This window comes from Megascapheus bottae, chromosome 12, assembly GCF_031878675.1.
Source record: "Megascapheus bottae isolate mThoBot1 chromosome 12, mThoBot2.hap1, whole genome shotgun sequence".
Taxonomy (NCBI): Eukaryota; Metazoa; Chordata; class Mammalia; order Rodentia; family Geomyidae; genus Megascapheus; species Megascapheus bottae.
In genome coordinates this window covers 40449003-40470448 of record NC_143520.1, presented here as the reverse complement: position 1 = coordinate 40470448, position 21446 = coordinate 40449003, and the positions used below count along the sequence as shown (strand labels likewise).

Below are 21446 nucleotides of genomic sequence, written 5' to 3'. Positions count from 1 at the left end.
AAAAAAAAAAAATGAGACTCTTATCTCCAATTAATCACTAGAAAATGGGAAATGGAGCTGTGGCTTAAGGGGTGGGGCAGTAGCCTTGAGCTGAAGAGCTCAGGGACAGTGCCCAGGCCCAGAGTTCAAGCTCCATGAAGTGGCACTACCTGAACAGTAGCATCAGGAGAGAAATAGGGTACCATACTGGTACTATTACCAAATCCATCAGTCAGTTGATGAAATCCAGGGCACTAAAAACTTTAAAACTGAAAACAGTAGTATTCTGAAATAATAAAATTGAATTTGACAAACCTCTAAACTCAAACCTAAAATATGTAAAACACTGTACTAGGGGGTCAGGAGCCCAAATACAAATCAGATATTAAATAAGGTCACTGTTTAGTTTCTTTTTAATTCTAAAATTCATAATTCCTTTTATGGTAATCCATGTTTGGAAGTATATATCTAGGTTAACAGAAAATCAGGGGGAAAAATAACACTTACTCTAGATTTCTTTTACAAAATATTTTTACCTATAAAGCCTTCTATTACTTAAAAATGTAGAGCCCATTTCCCCATTTCTATATTGATTATTGTCATGGGATAGAACCTGGAGAATGAAATTGATAGAAACCCACAAGCAACATCAGCTCTGTTGTCAACTATCAAGTAAAATTTAGGTGATTACTTCATAGCACACATAACTATCCTTCTTGTCTGTCACTATATCCTGTCTTTTGCAATGTGAATAAAATATGGTGCTCTCTAAAGGAATGCTGAGCCAGGTGGCAAGACCTTTAGGGCAAGGACTGGGGGGAAGGACAGCATTGCTCTTTTTGTCTAGACCCTTTTGGCTTCAAAGTTATAACACAATATAACCTATGTTTTACTTAAGAAAAGGATCATTCATAAAACTATATTCTCTTACTTACACTTCTTAGCCAGTAAGAAAACTTGTTGCTCAATATGCAAATCAGAACTTGGGGAAGGTTTGGAAGAGGGAGAGAGGGAGGAAATAAAGCTCAACAAACACAACAAAATAAAGTTGCTCTGCTATGTTGAGGCTGCCAGGCTTTTTGTTACTCTACTTGAAAGTAAATGTGACTTGTCTGTAAAGAGTGCTGCTTCAGCAGATCCAAATGAATTTCAAGCCTGTGCTCCATATTTTCTCTTTTGTGAGTTTAATGTATTCAAGCAACACTGAACTGACAATTTAAATAACTACAGTTTTAAACAAACGAAGCATTGATGTTAATGTATGAAAATGGTCCAAACCCCTGGGAGACTTGGTTCCCACCATTGTTTATTCTGACAACAGGATATAATTGCTTACTTACTTGGCAGCAAATTTAACCATCTGCTTGCTTGCATGGTCTCCCACTGCCACAAGAGCCTGGACATTAAATTGTTGCTGACGTAGGACTAAGAAGCACTGCTTCCCTGAGAGGCAGAAAGAATACAAGTGCATGAAGAACACATTGCTTCAGGTTTGGCCAAGAAGGAAAATGTTTTTCTACTTTAAAATTGGACCCAAATTTAGGCACGCACGTACACAAGTGTATCCATCCAGCATTCTTAGCCAAAATACACTCAACCAACAAGCTTTAAAGAAACTCAAGTACCTACCATGAATAACTAAAAACGCTTGTAACATTATTATGAAAATATAGGCGAATTAGTAATTGAAGAAATGTATAAATCTAAAAGTAATTAAACAAATGTCAAGTCATTTCAGACTACTTTCAACATAAAATATAGCTATGTCAAGTCATTTCAGACTACTTTCAACATAAAATATAGCTACTACACTCTACAAAGACAATGCAATTGTCTTTGAAGCTTCAATTATACAACCACAAAACTGATAATAAAGTGCTTAATAAGAAAGAACACAAGCATTTCATGGAAGTGGTTAATAGAGTCTCTGCCAAAGTGCATTCTAAAGGTAATTTAAGTTGATAGGTTCCTTTCATTTCCCAAGCCTTTTTAATAGTTCAGTATTTTTAAACTCCAAATAATGTTTGTGAAATCATTCTCCTCAAATACTATATTCAGTTTTATTTTTATCTATCCTGGGCCTCTTGATTTCCCTCCTTTTCGTAGAGATGTCATTCCTTATTCATAACCTTCTGAAAAATATTACTTATAATATATTTGAGTCATTATGTACCCATGTGATATCACTTCTTTCCCAAAGCAGATCTTTAAGTCTCTGATCAAATTCAAGAAAACTACTTCCTCATAAAAGTGAGTTAAATAACTTCAAAGCCATTTTTGTCCATTGGTTTTGTCTTGAGAAAAATAAAAGTTTTCCCTTTTAAACTAAGCAATTTTTTTTCCAGATAAAAAATTAGCTTTGTAGGAAAAAAAAGTAAAAAAGGAAAGCAGTAAATATGTTAATACGTTTGGCATAATTTTGAAATGCAAATCAGAAAGCAATCATGAATAGAGGTTGGAAAATGTCAAATCAGATAAAGTCTATTGGCTCTGGAGTCACACATGATTGACAGGTTTTTATCACAAAAAAAGACACTAATTTTCCCTTTTGTTCTGGAGTACACAAAGTAAAATCTAAAAAAAGAAAGTTTTTTTAGATTAAACAAATTCAGAGGGATTTTAAGGCATTATATGTTAAAAATTATCATAAAAAACTCATGGATCAAAATGACATTATTCAAAGAACTATTACCTCAGTCATATGCTGTCCCTCCTAGAACAGACTATTAGTGAGAAATGAAAGGTAATCTGTTTATAATAGTGTTTGGCTAGTATTTTAGGCCCTCCAGTTGTTTAGAAGCAGTCTAGATCTTGCTGAATTATAAAGCCATCCGGTGCTTAAAGCCCAGTGATGGACTCCATGAACTCCAATGCTGCCCCCAAAGACCGACAGAGATAATAGAGAGCTCTAAAAAATTTACAAAAGACAAGCACAGGAAACTGTCTATGAATCAGCACTAGGGGATAATATTTAGCTTAAGGATTATGGCCTTGGAAATCAAAAGACCTTTAATCATATCCTATCAGTTCCCTGAAAAGAGGCCTATAGGAAAACTTTAAACCACTTTATTCTTCATCTATAAATTGAAAAAATTACAAATGTTTTCTTTTAAAATCTTGAGGATTATGTTTTTGTGCCAGAACCTGGGTGCAGTCCTGAGCTTTTTTTACTCAAGGTTAGCACACTCTACTACTTGTGCCACAGCTACTTTTCTGACTTTTTACTGGTTAACTGGAAATAAGAGTCTCATGGAATTTTCTAACAGGACTAGATTGTAGCTTCAAGCCACAATCCTCAGATCGCAGCCTCCCAAGTAGCGATTATAGGCAGTAGCCACCCATGCCCAGGCAAGCTATTATCTATTTTATACTCCAAAAAAACAAATGTTTCTAGCTTATAAATGCTATCCCCTGAGCTGTTTTGCTCAAGGCTGGTGCTATACCATTTTGTGTCACTTTGAACTACAGCGCCACTTCTGGTTTTTTAGTGATTAACTTTTTAAATAATGAACACATATTAGCTTTTACACAATGGAAGATTTCATTGTGACATTTCCACACATGTATGCAATGTATTATAATCAATCTCCCCATTACTCTCTCTTCCTGAAAAAATTTCAACTGGTTTCATTATTCTATTTTCATATATGCCAACAAGCTGTATATTACATAATAAAAATATATGAAAACAATTAAGAAATGCTGAAGCAAAGGATGTATTAAATGCTACAGGAACAAAGAACTCTCTTAAATAGAGGTACCCTATTTTGGATTCTGTTCATCTTCCACCAAGATTCCTACAAGACTTTGAAAAGCAGCTTTATCATTTTGGATCTCAATTCTTCATTCATAAAGTGGAATAGCAATGCCTGTTACACATACTTCACATATCTATAGGATGACTAAAGATAAAAAAAGGGGAAAGCCAAGCCATCAGTGGCTCACTCCTGTAATCCTAACAACTCAGGAGGTGGAGATTGAGGATTAGTTTGCAGCCAGTCGAGGCACACTTATCTCCAGTTAACCAGCAAAAAGCTGGCAGTGGAGTCGTGGCTCAACTGATAAAGTACTACCCTTGAGCCTAAAAACTCAAGAAATAGCAAACAGGCCCTGAGTTCAAATACCAGACCTAGCTTCCCCAAGAGTGTGTGAAAAGCATAAAGTTACAAGCTAATATAAATGCCATTAATATTTTTAGATAATGCTGAACACTAGGGTAGGTCAACAGTACGTAAGACATCAGTTTGTTTAAAGCACTTAATGTTTCTGCTATTAGTACAAAATTCTTAGCACTGTCCAAAAGAACTTTCTACAAGAATGAAAATCTTGCCAGGAGTTTGGCCTAGTGGTAGAGTGCTTGCCTAGCATGCATGAAGACCCAGGTTCGGTTCTTTGGTACCACATACACAGAAAGTGGTGGTGTGGCCTAAGTGATAGAACTCTAGCTTTGAGAAAAGCCCAAGGACAGTGTTCAGGTCCTGAATTCAAGGCCCAGGACTGGCAAAAAAAAAAAAAATCTTCTGTATGTAGGCTGTCTAAAAGGAGAGCCAGCAGCCACATGCATTTATTAATCACTCAAAATACAGCTAGTATAACTGAGCTGCTAAATTTTAACTTATTTAACTACACATGCCAGTGGCTACTTTACTGAACAATCAAGTCTTAGCCTTAGTTCACTTCTATTTCTTTCTCCATCTAAATAACTACAGATATACGAATACTAACAAATGAGAAGCTTTTTGAAAACAAGTAATTTAACTTTAGAGAGATGTTAGAAAAGTATCTTGATGTTTTAGATTTCACCCAAATCTCTACGTTAAATTATAATGTCTTTTTGTGGTACTGAGGATGGAACTAAGAGACCTATATTTGTTAGGCAAGCACTTGCACCTCAGTTTAAGCAGCTTTCACTAATCGTCTTGTTTTAAAAAAAAATAATATATACATCTATGTATATATTCTTATCTTTTTTTGGTACTAGGGGTTGAAACCCAGAATGTTACACTTCTTAGGCAAGACCTTTGCCACTAAGCTACATCCCAACCCTCACAAGACAATTTTTTTTTTTTTTGCCAGTCCTGGGCTTGAGCTCAGGGCCTGAGCACTGTCCTTGGACTTTCTCAAGGCTAGAGCTCAACCACTTGAGCCTCAGCACCACTTCCAGCTTTTTTTTTGTATGTATGTGGTACCAAGGAATCGAACCCGGGTCTTCGCGCATGCTAGGCAAGCAACAAGACATTTTTTAAATAGGGTTTTACATTTTTGCCTGGGTTGGACTGGACTTTGACCCTCCTACTTAAGGTTCCTGTATAGCTAAAATGGTAAGATTCATACAGTCCCACTATTTTTAGTTTTCTTGCTTAAAATAGAGTCTTGCTTTTCTGCCTAGACTGAACTATAATCCTCACAATCTCTAACTCCTGAGTAGCTGAACTATAGGCGCTCCTGGGCAAAGCATTAGGAGAAAATTATTTTCAAAGATATCTTTATTTTTATTGGTCGTGGAGCTTGAACTCTGGGTCTGGGTGCTGTCGCTGAGCTCTTCAGCTCCAGGTTATTGTCCTACCCCTGGAGCCAAGCACCACATTGGTTTTCTAGTGGTTAATTAGAGATAAGAGTCTCAAGGTCTTTAGTACCCGGGTTGGCTTTGACTATGATCCTCAGATCTCAGCCTCCTGATTAGTTATGATTACAGGCGTGAGCCACCGCACCTGGCTTTCAAAGAAATCTTACAGGACCCTAAAACCATGGATCAACACTTTATAATTACCTAAAAAAATAGTTTTAGGACTAGGAGTTTGGCCTAGTGTTAGAGTGCTTGCTAGCATGCATGAAGACCTTGGTTGGATTTCTCAGTACCACACACACAGAAAAAGCCAGAAATAGTACTGTGGCTCAAGTGGTAGAGCTCTAATCTTGAGAGCCCAAGGACAGTGCCCAGGCCCAGGACTGGCACATTCACACACACACACAAAAATCAGTGTTTTTTGTCAAAAGGAACTGTAAATGGTTATGTCTTACCTTTTGCTCTGCTTGTATGTACTCTTGCACGCACCCAGACAACTTCATCAGCTTTTTGTACTGTCAAGTCTCTCACTAGAACCAAAACTCGATCTGCATATAATAAAAACAATTTTAAGTTAAAAATTTACAGACTATTATTTTAATCTAGTAGCTAATCTAAAACTTTGTTATCTTACTAATCAATCTTTGATAAATTCTTCTCTATAACCTTTAATATGCAATTTGCTTTAAATTGTGAGTTGCAACTTCTAAATATAATATTCTACTACCTTCGTTGCTAGCATCCTAAATAAAACTATTACCTCATACCTAAAGTATAGCAACAGCTTCCTTTCTAATTCACTCTCTAATACAATGAAACAGATAAATTTCAAAGTGTAAATCTGCCAAAAGCTTAGATGAATTAAAAGGCCATACATAACCTTTTAAGCATAAGTGAATATAGCATTTTGCCTGCTTGTCATAGCAAAAAAAAATGCCGGAAGTGGTGTTGTGGTTCAAGTGGTAGAATGTTAGCCTTGAAGAAATCCAAGGATCCAAGGACAGTGCTCAGGCACTGAGTTAAAGCTCAAGGATTGGCAAAAAAAAGCTGGAAGTCCACTGTGGCTCAAATGGTAGAGTGCTACCCTTGACCAAAAGGAGCTCAGGGACAGTGCCTAGGCCCTGAGTTCAAGTCCCAGGGTGACAAAAAAAAAAAAAAAGTTAGATCCAAACAGTACTAGAGCAATGACTCAATATTTGGGTACCCAAGGTTATGGACATGGTCTTAGAGATATAAACATAACTACATAGACATAAAAATCTATGATGGGATACTCTATAGATGTAATATTTTATTATAGAGATTGATACATATCTATGACATACAAACCCTTAGTTTAATTTTAATTATGTTCTAAAATCTATGTGCTAATGATTACATATAGATTCCCTTCTTGAATACTTGTTTGTTAAATGTGACATTTGAAATATGATGTAAAAATCAGTGTTAATAAAATTTAAAAAAAAAAAAAGATAGTCATGGTAGTTCATTCTCCATTACTGACTGATCCAGGGAAGGATGTATTATTACTCAACTCAGTTAATCAAAGTCCTTCACTGGGAATTAATGTACATATGCCAGAAATAAAGAGCTCTCTTTCCTGAGCTGAGGTGGCATGTGGCTAGGGCTAAATCACCATCTTTCCCAACAAATTAATTTGCAGGAGAGAATGAATCCAATATTCTAAAGGAAACAGAAACCATAGCAAGGAGAGTTCTGAAGATGCTTGAATCCTGAATCTAGTCATGTTTGATGGCTCATTCTTTGTTTCCTTTAATTACTAAGTAAGCCTTTGATTTTCAAGTGAGCCCTAAAACCCCTGGTATTAAATAAAATGCTAAATATCCATCAAGTCCTTCAAATACGAAATAGCAACAAACAACTATCTTAGACAAACATCATTTTTATTTTTCTAAATATTTACTATTTGGTGGTAAAACAAAAACAAACAAACAAACAAAAAAAAACAGTAAAAAAAAAAAAAAACCAAAATCCTAGCTACTCAGGAGGTTGAAATTTGAGAACTGCCCTTCAAAAGTGGCCCAGGCAGGAAAGTCTGTGAGATGCTTCTCCAATGAACTATCTGTCCAAAAACCAGAAGTGGTTCTGTGGCTTGAAGGGTAGATGAAGCCTTAAACAAAAGAAGCTTAAGAACAGCACACTGGCCCTGAGTTTAAGTCCCAGAACTGGCACAAAGGAAAAAGAGCAAGATAGATTACCTTTTGGAATATTACAAATCAAATTCTAAACTGCATTTAATCTATGTTTTTCTGAATCCATTCATGATTTGTCTCTTGAAGCAAGGACTGTTTAGAGATTTAACTTCTAAGAGAATGCTATGATTCTCATTGCCAAAACCAAAGAGAATGAAAGAGGAATTTCAAAATTATAGGGATATGTATAAGAGGATTTCTGCAAATTCTGCCAATAGACTGCATGCGTGAAGCCAAACTCCAAGTGTGCTGTGTAAACACACACAAAAAAGTGTAAAAACAGAAAAAAGTGTTATGATTTTAGAAAGCATATTTGAAAATGCCAAGATTGAAAAGGCAAATAACTAGTAGTGAGTCAATAAGTATTCAAAACCAAACAACAGAAAGCATAATAAATCTGAATGTTTATGTTGGAGCATCAGGACAATCTTACCAATACAGAAAAGAGTAATGACCTGTCTTTCTTGTGGCATCCCATCTAATTGGGTTTCTCAATTTTTAATATATCCCAACATATCTGAGGTGTCACAAGTCACATTCCATCAGTGTAACTGGCAGAGGCAATGATCAGCAGTAATAAGGCTTAAGTCACTAACATTAGAATCAAAGGATCTGGAGCCATAGAAGCAGACAAGAAACTATTTGGAGGAAAGTATGAGGATTTACACAAAGATATTAAAACATACACAAAGGCTGCATGCAATGTAGTTATTAACCACTCTTCAATTACCCCTGGGTCACAGTAAAATTCTACTTAATAATCTAGGAATTAAGAAAACCTGAATAGTCTATCATTTAATATAGACCAACTCAACCTCCAATATTCATTTGAATATTTTACTTCTCTTTTAGATTATAAACTTTAAAGTGACAGTATTTATATATAGTGATGACATCTACTTGGATTACAAATGTCATTTTAACTTTTCAAAGTTATTCATTCAGTTGTACCTTTAGTTACTCTACTTAAGATGTAACAAAGGGATAGGGATATAGTTCAGTGGTAGAACACTTATTTTTTAGCATGCCCAAAGCTTTGTGATGGATTCCCCAGATCCAGTAACAAAAAAAGATTTTATAAACACTAACCTGGTTTTTCTTGTGACTGTATCATTGAAGATATTCCATATCTCTCTTTAGCATAATCCTAGAAAAAAAAAGTTTTTGCATCATGACTCTTACAAAATATACATACAAAGAACCATACATAAAAATGAAAAATTTAGGGCCAGGAGTTTGGCCTAGTGGTAGAGTGCTTGCCTAGTATGCATGAAGACCGGGGTTCGATTCCTTGGTAGCACATACATAGAAAAAAGCTGGAAGTGGTGCTGAGGCTCAAGTGGTAGAGCTCTAGCCTTGAGAAAGTCCAAGGACAGTGCTCAGGCCCTGAGCTCAAGCCCAGGACTGGCAAAAAAAAAAAAAAAGAAAAAGAAAAATTTAACTTGAAGGAGCATTTCATTAATTCAGAGTCAACCACAGAAGCCTGCCATTTACATGTGTAACTACCAAAACACCCCCTAAGCATCCAACTTCTACTTTGTTTTACAATCACCAGTCACCAATACTGGATGGATATACCATATTTAAGACACTCAAATGAAATTTACACTCATATACCAAACAACTCAATAATCATCTTCAAAATGGAAACTAAATTACTTTAAACCAGGGTTATACATCTCCTCTGTGAATAAGACAAAGTACCACAGTTTATTAACTTCCTATGTCAGGAAGAGATGTTTTCTGATTGAGAAGTCCTGTTTTAAAGAAATCAGAGATGCTGGGTATGAACAAACTACAACTTTGCTTTTGTAAAACAGCAAAAAATTCACCAGCTTCTTGTCCCTAAAATCCAGCTTTAGGATAGTAGGTTACAAAGGGTTGACAGTGGCGCTGTAGTATTACAGAACTCAGTTACAGATTTAAAGATCCATATAGGAAACAGGAGACAGAGGGTCCAACCTTTTTTTTTTGCCAGTCCTGGGCTTGAGCTCAGGGCCTGAGCACTGCCCTTGGACTTTCTCAAGGCTAGAGCTCTACCACTTGAGCCTCAGCACCACTTCCGGCTTTTTTCTATGTATGTGGTACCGAGGAATCGAACCCGGGTCTTCATGTATGCTAGGCAAGCACTTTAACCACCTAGGCCAAACTCCCTGCAGGGTCCAACCTTTTAATAAAACTATACACACTTAAATAGCCAAGTGATGTTTCATTTTAACCTTTTCATTACAATGATCTATTAAGTTCCTCTCAGCTATAAAATGATCTGTCATAATGTTTAAAGAATTTTTGCTTTTTGGTGGTACTGAAAATTGAATTCAGGGCTTGCTGCTTGTTACACAGATGTTTTACCACTGGATTTATGTCCCAGTCTCCTTTTTTTGCAAAGGTTTTGGTTTTTTTTTTTTGAAGTCATCTCCCTTCTTGGTCAGCTTGGCCTGTGATCTTCTGTGTTTCCTTAAGTCACTTCGGATGACAGGCACAGCATCTTGCACCCAGTTGTTTTGTTTCCCCAGAGCCGTACCCACTACCACAACCAACCATTGGTTGAAAAAGATTCTCATCAACTTTTTTGTCCTGGCTGGCTTCTAACCCTATCCACTGATACCTGCCTCTCAAATAACTAGGATTACTGTCTTCATGGTGCCCCGCTGAATATTTTTTTTGTTAATATTAAAATGCACCTCAGATCATGGCACATGCCTGTAATTCTATCATTCAAAGTTGAGGCAGGGGGAAGGCCCAGTTCCAGGCTAGACTGTGCTGCATACAATACCTTACCTCAAAACAAAACAAGGGCTGGGAGTTTAGCCTAGTGGTAGAGTGCTTGCCTAGCATGCATGAAGACCCGGATTCCATGCCTCCATACTACACACATAGAAAAAAGCTGGAAGTGGTGCTGAGGCTCAAGTGGTAGAGCTCTAGGTGAGAAAGTCCAAGGACAATGCTCAGGCCCTGAGCTCAAGCCCAGGACTGGCAAAAAAACAAACAAAATACAATTCAAGGACAGCTATCACCTGTACCATAATAGAAGATACTGTCACTCAAGAAAGCCTGAAAGTACGATAAATACGTAAAAAATGTGTAAAGTAAAAGATGCATAATTTTAATTAGTATTATTCATGTTCTAGCAATCCTTATTACACTTAGCATTCTGAGATCACTTATTTATTATGTATTTTACCTGAAAAGAATTCTTCAATAGCAAAATTAGGAGCCAGACAGTGTAAGGTTTACTATTACTGCGGCACATACAAAATGTCAGAACTTAAACTCTTGACTTCTTAAAGGAACTTTAGAACCACTGGGTGTTTATTTCAAATGAACCCTCTACGAACTTGTGTCATTTGAGAAAGGAAGCTACACACGACATACAGTCTAAAACTGCAACACGAGGGAAAAAAAAAAACAAGGTCAAGAAACATATTGACAAGTGGTCTTTGCCAAGTACAGTCATCATTTACCACAGCATGGGGAACCTAGTGATCAAGAACAGCTGGATCAGCAGTCAGCAGAATCGTCCTGGGACTGGAATGTGCACTACGTGCCGAACCCAGACAGGCCTAGAGACGCACACGCGGCTCCCACTTCCGGGGCGGCCGGTGCTCGCTTACGTCCCGCTCCGACCCGGCCCGGCCCAGCCCCGGGGACAGGCTTCTCAGACCACATCACCAGAAGAAAAGTGGCCCGCAGTTGGCGGAGCCCCGGCCCCACGTCTGGAAACGTTGACAGGAGGGCCCTGCTCTCCTACCCCCGCCCTCAGCGCGGCTCGACCCGTCCGGCCCTGCCAGGCCCGGGGACGGAGGAACACCCACTTCCGCCGCGTCCATGATCTCCCGCGGCTTCTCCTGGTTCTTGCGGCCGGCGCTGGCGCTGGGCATCGTGACACTGACTGGGGGAGTGGACACTACCCTCCCTCGCAGGCTTCCGTAGGACGGGACAAGGGGGCTTCTCCTCGACCGTAGCCTCCAACCTCTCGGACCTCAGGTCTCGGCACACTCCGGTGGACGGCGTGTGAAGTGTCTGCTCCGGAAATATCGCGAGAACCCTAGCTCTCTCGAGATCTTGGTGCGCAGAGAAGCTAGAGGCTGTGCGCCGCTTACCACTCCCACTTGCCCTGCCCTCTGTGGGGGGGGGGGCGGGGGGGCGGGGATTGTCTGGACTTGAAGGGAATTTTGGCTGAAGTCTCGCGAGCTTTCTCGGAGGCCTGTGGTCCGGGGTACTTTGCTTGTCTCTTTTGGGTCAATTTGTTCTTGTTTGCTCAGTCTGGTCACCATGGCATCGTTCACTTTCCAGCCTTATTAACTCCTCCGGACTTTAATCGCAGAGAACACTCTTGTAAAAATTAGATAGCTGATGCCGGTGACTATAATCCTAGCTATTCAGGAGGCTGAGATCTAAGGATCATAGTTCGAAGCCAGCCCGGGCAGGAAAGTCCAAGAGACTCTTCTGATTAAGCACCAGAAAACCTACTTTAATGGAATGTAATCCCGAAGGAATCAATGAATTATCCTACCCTGTGGAATAAGAAACGGCCACATAACTTATATACAATGAAGTGGGAACAGAATATGAAATGTGTCACTTCTAGGCAGCCAGTGTGTACCAAGATATAGAATCTGTCTGCCTAGGTCCTTTGCACTATTAAGAATAGAAATCATAGAAAGGTTGTCATTGATCAAAATGCACTGTACATATAACCTTTTTTTTTTTTTTTTTGGCCAGTCCTGGAGCTTGATCTCAGGGCCCTGAGCTCTGTTCTTAATCTTTTTCCTCAAGGCTAGAGCTTTGCCACTTGAGCCACAGCACCACTTCTGGCTTTTCTATATATGTGGTATGGAGGAATGGAACCTGGGTCTTGGTGCATGCTAGACAAGCACTCTATCACTAGGCCAAAGTCCTGGCCCCTGAAAGTCCTTTTACAAACATTACTTGAAGATAAAAATTAAGAACGGGAATCATGGCTAATCATTTTACTGTCAATACCTAACATAATGGTTAGCATAAAGTTTATGCTTATGTGTATCAATTAAGGGAAGGAACAAAATTTCATCCCACCTGCAGTTGGTAAGCAACACTAGGGTAGAGACCATGTCTTAGTACTGTACCTGAATGAAGCTTTCTCAAGAGATGCTTACTAATCTCTTACCTAAAGTTGCATTTTTGTATAGCTGTGTTTTCAGATTCTATGTTCCAAGTGAGACACCTATTTAAGTGTTAGGTGAATGATTGTCTATTTAATGGTAAAAGTTGTACCAAAAACCAATTAGAAGCTCTGAGTACTTGCTGAGGTTTCTAGCAGATAATGTTTAATTATAATAACACTAGTGTACTTATTGACTATGTGCTAGGAACAGCATTTAAGCTATGTCAAACAAAGTAGGTAAAGAACCTTGTTTTCATGGATCTAATATATTAGAAGATAGAGTCAGATAATAAATGTAGCAGGTAAATTCTAAAACATGTTGGAAGATAATAGTAAAACAGAGGAAGTATAGCAATGCACAGGAACAGAGAATTCTGATTGGGGAGAAGTAGGTTAGGCTGAAATATTAAGCATAGTGGTCAGGTTAGGTCTGTGTAGAGAAAGTAGCATTTGAAGATTTGAAGTCAGTGAAAGATATGCCCACATACATATACATCTAGGGGAAGAGCATTCCTGGTAATGGGAATGCCCAGTGAAAAGCTTGTAAAATGAGAGGAACAAGGAAGCTAGTGCTCCACTAAGGAAATGGGATTAGTATGCTAATTAGGCCTACCCCAAGATTTAGAGAGAAGGGTACTGCTGCTATTGAAGCACATGATACATTGAGAGAGAGATGGATACTTAAGTCAGGTTCCATTAAGAAGAGGTAAGAGGAAAATGGATGCTGAGTAACCCAACACACACATTAACTGTGTGATTTAAGGAAAGGCATTTCACATATCTGATTCTTTTTTAAAATGATGATTATTATTATTAATTTTTGCCAGTCCTGGAGATTGAACTTAGGCCTGGACACTCTCCTTGGGCTTTCTCTACCACTTGAGCCACAGCACCCCTTCTGGCTTTTTCTGGTGAGGAATCAAACCCAGGTCTTCATGAATACTAGGCAAGCACTCTATTACTAGGCCAAACTTGGGGGCCCTAATCTTTTTTATGAAAAAGGAAAATAAAGATAATGGTATTTTTTTTATCATGTAAGGATTTAAAAATTTTATGTATAAAAATTGATATAAAACATAAAAACATGCAGACCAGTCCTTTGTTCATAGCATTGCTTAGTTCAGTGTTCTCATTGTGGTCCTTGACCTAACAGTATCAATACCATAACTGGTGTTACGGACTGTAAGCTGTGTCCCTCCTCCTGTGCCTCTTCCATTCATATGTTGAAGTTCCAACTCCAATACTCAGAATGTGATTGGATCTTGGTGTGGGTCTTAATCCAGAGGAATAATGTCCTTGTAAAGAGGAAATTAGGACACAGATGACAAAGGAAAGACCCTGTGAAGAAACAGGAAAAAACAAAACAAAAACCAGCTATCTATTAGACAATGAGAAAAGCCTTAGAAGAAACAAACCCTGTGAATGCCTTAATCTTGATCTTGGACTTACATCTTTGTAACTGTGTAACCATAAAATCTATGGTTTAATCTATTCAGGCTGTGGTATTTTATTATGGCAGCCCTAGTAAACTAGTACACTTGGAAACTTGTCACTGTTAGGGTCCGTGACCAAAGGAACGAGTCTGATACAAAAGCGGAATTTGGAAGTTAAGTTAAACAGAGTTTTATTCCGCGCCTAGCATCGAGAATCATGCTGACCGGTCAGGGCCGCCTCTAAGATGTGAGAGAGAGACCCCGCCTGATCTTACAGGCTACTTTTATAGGCCCCAGCATGTGGTTGGGCTGGCCATATACAGGTGGCCAATGGAATTCAGCATGGTTGATTGATGGCTGGGGCAACCACTGACACCTTTGCTGTTTGAACTGACCTATCATTTCTGTGGGCTTCTGGCGCACTGGTCTGATGACAAAGGAAGGGGAGGGAATTCCCTGGCAGGCCAAGGTGGGGTGGGGAGGAATTCTGGTAACTCCACCTGGTTTAGCTGCTCTTGTAATCTGAGCTGTTATCAGAGATTCTGCAGCCCCTGCCTCAGGTCAAGTCCTTTGTCATAAAGATGGGAAATGCCTAGAGTGGATGGATTTCGGGAAGTCAAGAAAGGGGTCCCTTCAGTCATGGAGTCAGAAACACTGATAGTGAAGCCAGCAACCATGTTTTTAAAAGCCTTTATCTGATTTCTGTATTTCTCTGTCTCTCTTTCTCTTTTCCTCTCCTCTTTCTCTCTCTCTCTCTCTCTCTTTTTTTTTTTTTTTTTTTTTTTTGAGCCAGGGTCTTGCCATGCACGGAGGCTGGTCTTATATATACTTTTTTTGAACACCCACATTTGCAAGTAATAGGTATAGTTTTTAAGGCTGCAGGAACCCAACAGCCTGAATTCACACTCTAAGTGGTTTTGGCTATGCAATTTGGGGTACTTAAACAACCCTCTTTGGGCTTAAATTTCCTCATTTGTAAGATGAGGTAGCCCTCATCGTTGCCTTCTAAGTTGCTATGGTAATAAATGAATCATCTAGATAGAATATGCATAACTAATGCTTCACAAGCATGAAATATGATTATAGTAAATAACATGCAAATGTTGAATAAAAAACTTTAGGAGATGCTCAGTGCATCTATATGGTTCACTATTCCAGCACCATGACAAAACAAAACAAACATAAAACAGCCCAGAATGTAAAGCAGAGGAAAAGGTGAAGTTCTCATGGGAACAGGATATAAAATTGATGACAATAGTCCTTCCTAGAGGATGAAGAGCAACATAACAATGCGTGCTATGCGTTATCTGCATAAGCTCCAAAGAACTTGGCACCATCTACACTTTCTGATCACAATCAAAAACCAGGAAGAATGAAGGAAAAAAAAGGCTTTAAGTCACAAAAAAAATAGGGATTGCAACAGTCAACTTTACTCCAGGGAATCCTCAGGTCCTCATCTGAAAAATTACCATAGCCTTGGTTATCTGTTTTATTTATATTTTAATTTTTATTGACTATTAGTATCAGTTTTTATTAATGTATTCCAATAAGTAAAATTATATATAATCCAAAAACTGAATTTAAGAAACTCAGATAATCAAGTTTACTGAATTTATTTGTAAAGGAGGACCCAAATAAAGTATCTGAAATAAAATTGACTACTCTAATCCCTATTTTGGTAGCTTATAATCCTTTTATTTTTCTTCCTGCTTATGGTTATGATCAGAACATATAGATGGTGTCAGGTTCTTTGAAGTGTGTGGAAAAAACACATTGTATACATTGATTTTCATCCTGTAGGAAGGACTGTTGCCATCAATTTTTTATTAAAGAATTTATTAACGTTGATTTTTACATCATATTTTAAATGACAAATTTAACAAACAAGTGTTCAAGGAGGGAATCTCTATTTACAATCACTGGGACTTAGTATTTAGAACTTAACAAAATTAGGCTAAGGGTTTGTATGTCATAGAAACATTAATTTATGAAATAAGACATTATGTCTATAGAGTCATAGGTTTTTATGTCTATATAGTTATGTTTATATTTCCAATACCATGTCCATAGCTTTGGGTATGCAGTTATTGAGTCCTTGCTCTTGTACTCTTTGGATTTAATAGCCGCATATTAAGGATACCATGCGCCTTTTGTTCCTTAGGTCTTGACTTGTCTCACTCAACATGATTCACTCTAGATTCATCCACTTCCCTGTGAATGCCATTATTTTATCTTGTCTGTTGGCTATGTAGAATTCCATTGTGTATATATACCACATTTTCTGTATCCATTCATCTGCAGTAGGGCATCTGGGTTGTTTCCATCACCTGACTATTGTGAATAGTGCAGAGATGAACATAGATGAGCAGGTGTCCTTATAATATTTTGGGTCATGATGGTCAGGATAGATGCCCAGAAGTGGTATAGTGGGATCATAGGGAAGGTCTATTTTCAGTTCTTTAAGAAACCTCCACACTACCAAGACATGTGAAAGGGTATCAATGTATGTGAATTAATGCACCTTCTATCTGGCAAATATCATGTAACCCTTTTATTAATTACAATAAAAAAATAAATAAATCTCATCCCTCTCACAAAATAAACCAACTAATGTACAAAAGAAAACTAAAAAAAAAAAAAAAAAAGAAACCTCCACACTGCTTTCCAGAGTGTGTTGCCATCAATTTTATATCATGGTTCCATGAAGATGTCATCTTAATCCCCCCCTTTGCTTCTGTTTTTTTTTTTAATTTGGTAGTGCTAGGAATGGAGCCCCACGCCTGTATATGCTAAGCTCATATTCCATTCATGGAGCTATGTATACCTAAGCCCTCTTCTTTGGTTTCTGTTCTTGATAGATTGTCTGGTTTTTCACTTGGACAACTTTTCCTCCTCTGATAGGCCATTCAAGACTACCTTCAATTAAAAAAATGTGTTCTATCAAGGCATCTAGATACTCATTTTCCTTTGTCTCCTACAGTATGCAGCTGTCACTATCTTCTACTGACATGTTCACTGGGCAAGTCGAATTTCTCAGCCTTGTTTATGTATATTTGATTGTCTTCAGTATTTTATGTGAGTTGTAAACACAATGGGTAGAAACAACTCAATAAATGACAAACAGTAAAATAAATAGTAAAAACTTATAGTCTCATAAAAGGAGAATGAAAGGAGCCCCTTTCTCAATTAGAAGTAAGATAGTGATATCAGATTGTCTAGAAATGCTGGGTGGCTCCACTTTCCCTGAAGGAGTCATTCAGTTCCAGACTTGTTTTTGTAATCCTTCCCTGCAGTATACAATTCCTTTTAATCACTATAGGAAATACAACCATCTATTTATCATCCAGGCCATAAATCATGGTACTATTTCTTTTTGCTTTTTTTCCTTCCCAACATTCAGCTCTCTATTAAAATCTTTCTGATTTTTTTCCTTTATGTTACCCATCTCTAACTTATTTCAAACAACAGACTTTCTAGGATTGTGGAGGACTAGAGAGTTCAAGGGAAATAATTCCCTTTGGCTAGATGATGACTGATCTCATTTTGTAATTCTACCTACAACTTCAGCCATATCTACACATTCTATAAAAGCCTTTAAAATGTTCTGCTAATAAATTGAAGTTAAAATATAAAACAAACACAAAGTATATCACACATCAAAAAGAAGTACGCACAACTGAGGAGCTGAAAAAAAGAATTGGTAATAGCAATTAAAAATGTTCATTTTGTGTGAATCTCCCTTTTCACTATTCAGGTTCCCTTTGATTGCTTTCTGCTTTGCTCAATTCAGTTTTTCATTGTAACCTCACTGTTTAGACCTGAAGAAGGTCTTTCATAAGTTAAAGAAATGGTCTTGACTAACTCTGTTTTAATTTCTTAAGCTGTAGATAGATAGAAATAGATATATACTTTTTAGTGCCTGAAGCTGCCTGGAGTTGATAAACAGTCTACCCCACCTGGGGGAAGTCTCAGAAACTGTTTTTCCTGACATGCTTCCCGCTTTTCTGTCTATTCTTTCTTTCATGTTTCTGGGGATTAGTAGAGATGGTTTGTAATAAATTTCTGTTTCTCATGTATCTTATAATAAATTGATACTTCTGAAAAAAAGAAAAATGTTCTTATGTGGTATTTATAATAAAGATAGAATAATACATGCAATATATGTGAGATTTATGACATACACTTAGGACTCCTTTAACTGAATAAAAGATATAATTTACCATCACTATTTTACCCCTATAATCTCATTTCTTATCCTTTTGTCACTAGCAAAAGAAAAGAGATGAACAGGATTCCCAATGAAAAGAGTGGGGGTGGGGGAAGGTGGGCTGCCGGGGCCAACCGGCAGCAAACCAGGGTTCGCAGATTGGGATTCCTGAAATAGGGGACAAGGACTAGGAAAAAATAGAAGAGATGGGGTTCAGGAGGGCTACAGCCCAAATCAGGAGCCACAGCTTAAGAAGCCTGTAGCCCAAGACCGTAGCCCAGTTTATTTCCAGTTCTCAATCTTAAATACACATCTTTAAACTAGGGAACTGCCAGGGGCTACATTCGTACAAACAGTATCAAGTCTGAAATAGGTTGAATGAGAAGCTATCAAGTCCCAAACAGGTTAAATGAGAAGCTATTGACACAGCCCAAAATCATGATAAGAGCTTACTTCCTTGTGTACTCAATTGTGCGGGTCCAAGGTCACTGACCCCACAGTCACGGTCACTGACCCCACAGTCAGTCCCCAACAGTGGGCAATCCTTGACTCAACTTCTCAAGTTCCACATAAATTGTAGGAATTTGAAATGCACATTAAAAAGCTTTTCACAAAGTGGAAGTTTAGCAAAGATTTACTTAGTAAAAGCGAATAAAGTAGGAAAAATAAAGAAGAGTGCCTCCTGTCTGACAAGCAGAAGATAGGTGTAGAGGTGCAGATTGGCAATCCTTACTCTGGCCATATTAATACCTTACAAGCTGAGGGATCTGGCATTGGAATCCTTACCTATACATATAGTTATAATTTTGCTAAGTTTCCTAGCATGGAGACATGTTTGGGTGGGCCTCTTATTACCCAAAAAACATAGAGGCAAGGACCTAAGATAAACTTTATTATTTAAGTCATGTATGTTATCCTAAATTAAAAATATTTAGTTCTTATAGTCTTATTTAGTGGTTAATTCTATGTATGATTCTAACTCAGATGACTCTTCCTGGTTGAGAAGCTCAAGGGTAAACCTTGCTAAGAGACTCTATCACTAATCCCTCAGTGGTGATAGCTCTTATTTCCAAAGATGGCTACAATAACTCCCATCCCACAGAATTTTTTGTAACAGTTGCAAAACAATTGTTGATAAACATTCCATTATCAACAAATTAAGTTTCCATCCCTTTAACTCTAAATTAGCATATCACCTATTTAGATGATCTGAGGTCAATCAAGAAGGCTGGGTGTTCCTGTCTTGGAACCAGCCACTGTGCAGTGATAAAGCTTAAGAAGCCATATGAAAAGACTTCAGGGAGAATAATCGAGGATCTTTGCCATCAAACCGAGTTGAGCTCGCAGACAGAATCTGAATGAGGCCACTTTTGCTGTCCCTCACATGTTCCTTTTTGAAGTTTTGACTCAGCGTGCTAGCTATACCTTGTAAACTAGAATTGTCTGACCCAACCCTTAGAATCATGAGAAATAATGCATTGCTATTGTTTGAACCACTGCATTTCCAAGTGTTTTGCAGTGCAATGGGACTTCATGTGTCTTGCTTTCTTTTGGTTTGTTTGCTTGATTTTGCGACTATCCTGTGACTTGAACTCGGTCTATGTGCTCTCTCTTAGCTTCTTCACTTGAACTCAGCGTCTGAGTGCTATCCTTTAGTTTTTGGACTGAAGGCTAGCACTCTGTCACTTGAGCCATACCTTCACTTCTGATTAATTGAAGATAAGAATCTCACAGACTTTCCTGCCTAGGCTGCTTTCAACCACAATTGACAAATCTCAGCTTCCTGAGAAGCTAGGACTCAAGGCCAGCCTGGACTAGACAGTGGGGATCTAGTTTCAAAAAAAAGAAAGGAAAGAAGAAAACGAGAATTTGGGTAAAGTCAGAAAGGATGGGTACAATAATCATAAGAGCCCAAAAATTGTGCCCCAAAGTGACATGCATGGCCATTGTCTCCCATATCTAATGCTGCAGGTTAATCCCAGTGTGATTCAGGTGAATAGAGTTACTTCTTGAAATTTATGCTACTTGATTTATTTAGGAAAGTTCTCTAAGAATTTGATTACCTCATTCATCTATTCTGGATACAAGGCTATGCCCAATGCTATCATTTAAGACAGTCTAAGTGTCTAACTCTTCTGATATTTATAGCCCAGAGTAAGCTAAAGCCTTTGCTCAGCCAGGGATCCCCATCACTGTTTGTTCACACGGTGGGTAGCAGAGTGACAGACAGGGAGTGAGGGCACAGGGGTAGGAAAGCTCCTTCTGTGATTCAGTGTAGATGCAGCTCTTGGCTCCTTTGCCAAACGAGTGTAGTAGCTCTATTTATAACTCTTACATCTATCTATCTATCTATCTATCTATCTATCGATCGATCGATCGATCGATCGATCTATCTATCTATCTATCTATCGATCTATCTATTTATCTTACAACAGGACAGCAGGAACCATGCCAGTCAGACATCCCAGGGCAAAAAGTCCTTGTATTTGTCATGCAATTGCCGCCTAAGGCATGCTCCTCAGCTCCAATTTCCAAACCTATTACTGCTTCCAGTTCTTTCCCTAGCATATATTCTGTACCAAGCACTGAAAAGGTACATGATTTTGTGTCCAGTCTGTTTGCTTTCTATTTACCCAATAACCAGCCTAAGGACTTTGAAAGACATAAGAGTAAGTTATAAAATTCAGAAGGCCTACATTCACATGGTATATTAAGACCAAGGCCTTTGAAGCCAAACGCTTTGGGCCAAGGCTTCATCTCTGCTGCTTAATTACTGCTTGACTTTGAGAAAGTTGCTTTCTTCTCCATCCCTCTGTGTCCTTAGTGATGTTTACTTGATATGTTTGTTTTGAGAAACAATTAAGTCATATAGACACATATATCCAACAGAGGATAAATTGTG

General features: G+C 38.2%; 1 protein-coding gene across 1 annotated transcript in view; it reads right to left on the bottom strand.

Moving 5' to 3' along the window:
• Nucleotides 1–11799, bottom strand: part of Dars1 (aspartyl-tRNA synthetase 1) — a 39711-nt gene extending 27912 nt beyond the window's left edge. Inside the window, exons 1-4 of the mRNA XM_090342874.1 lie at nt 11574–11799; nt 8848–8905; nt 6001–6093; nt 1320–1422 (exon numbers count right to left, since the gene is read on the bottom strand). Of these exons, the coding sequence (XP_090199000.1) occupies nt 1320–1422; nt 6001–6093; nt 8848–8905; nt 11574–11639 (320 nt within the window). The 5' untranslated portion in view covers nt 11640–11799. The remainder of the gene's footprint in view (nt 1–1319; nt 1423–6000; nt 6094–8847; nt 8906–11573) is intronic.
• Between the last annotated feature and the right edge of the window lie 9647 nt (nt 11800–21446).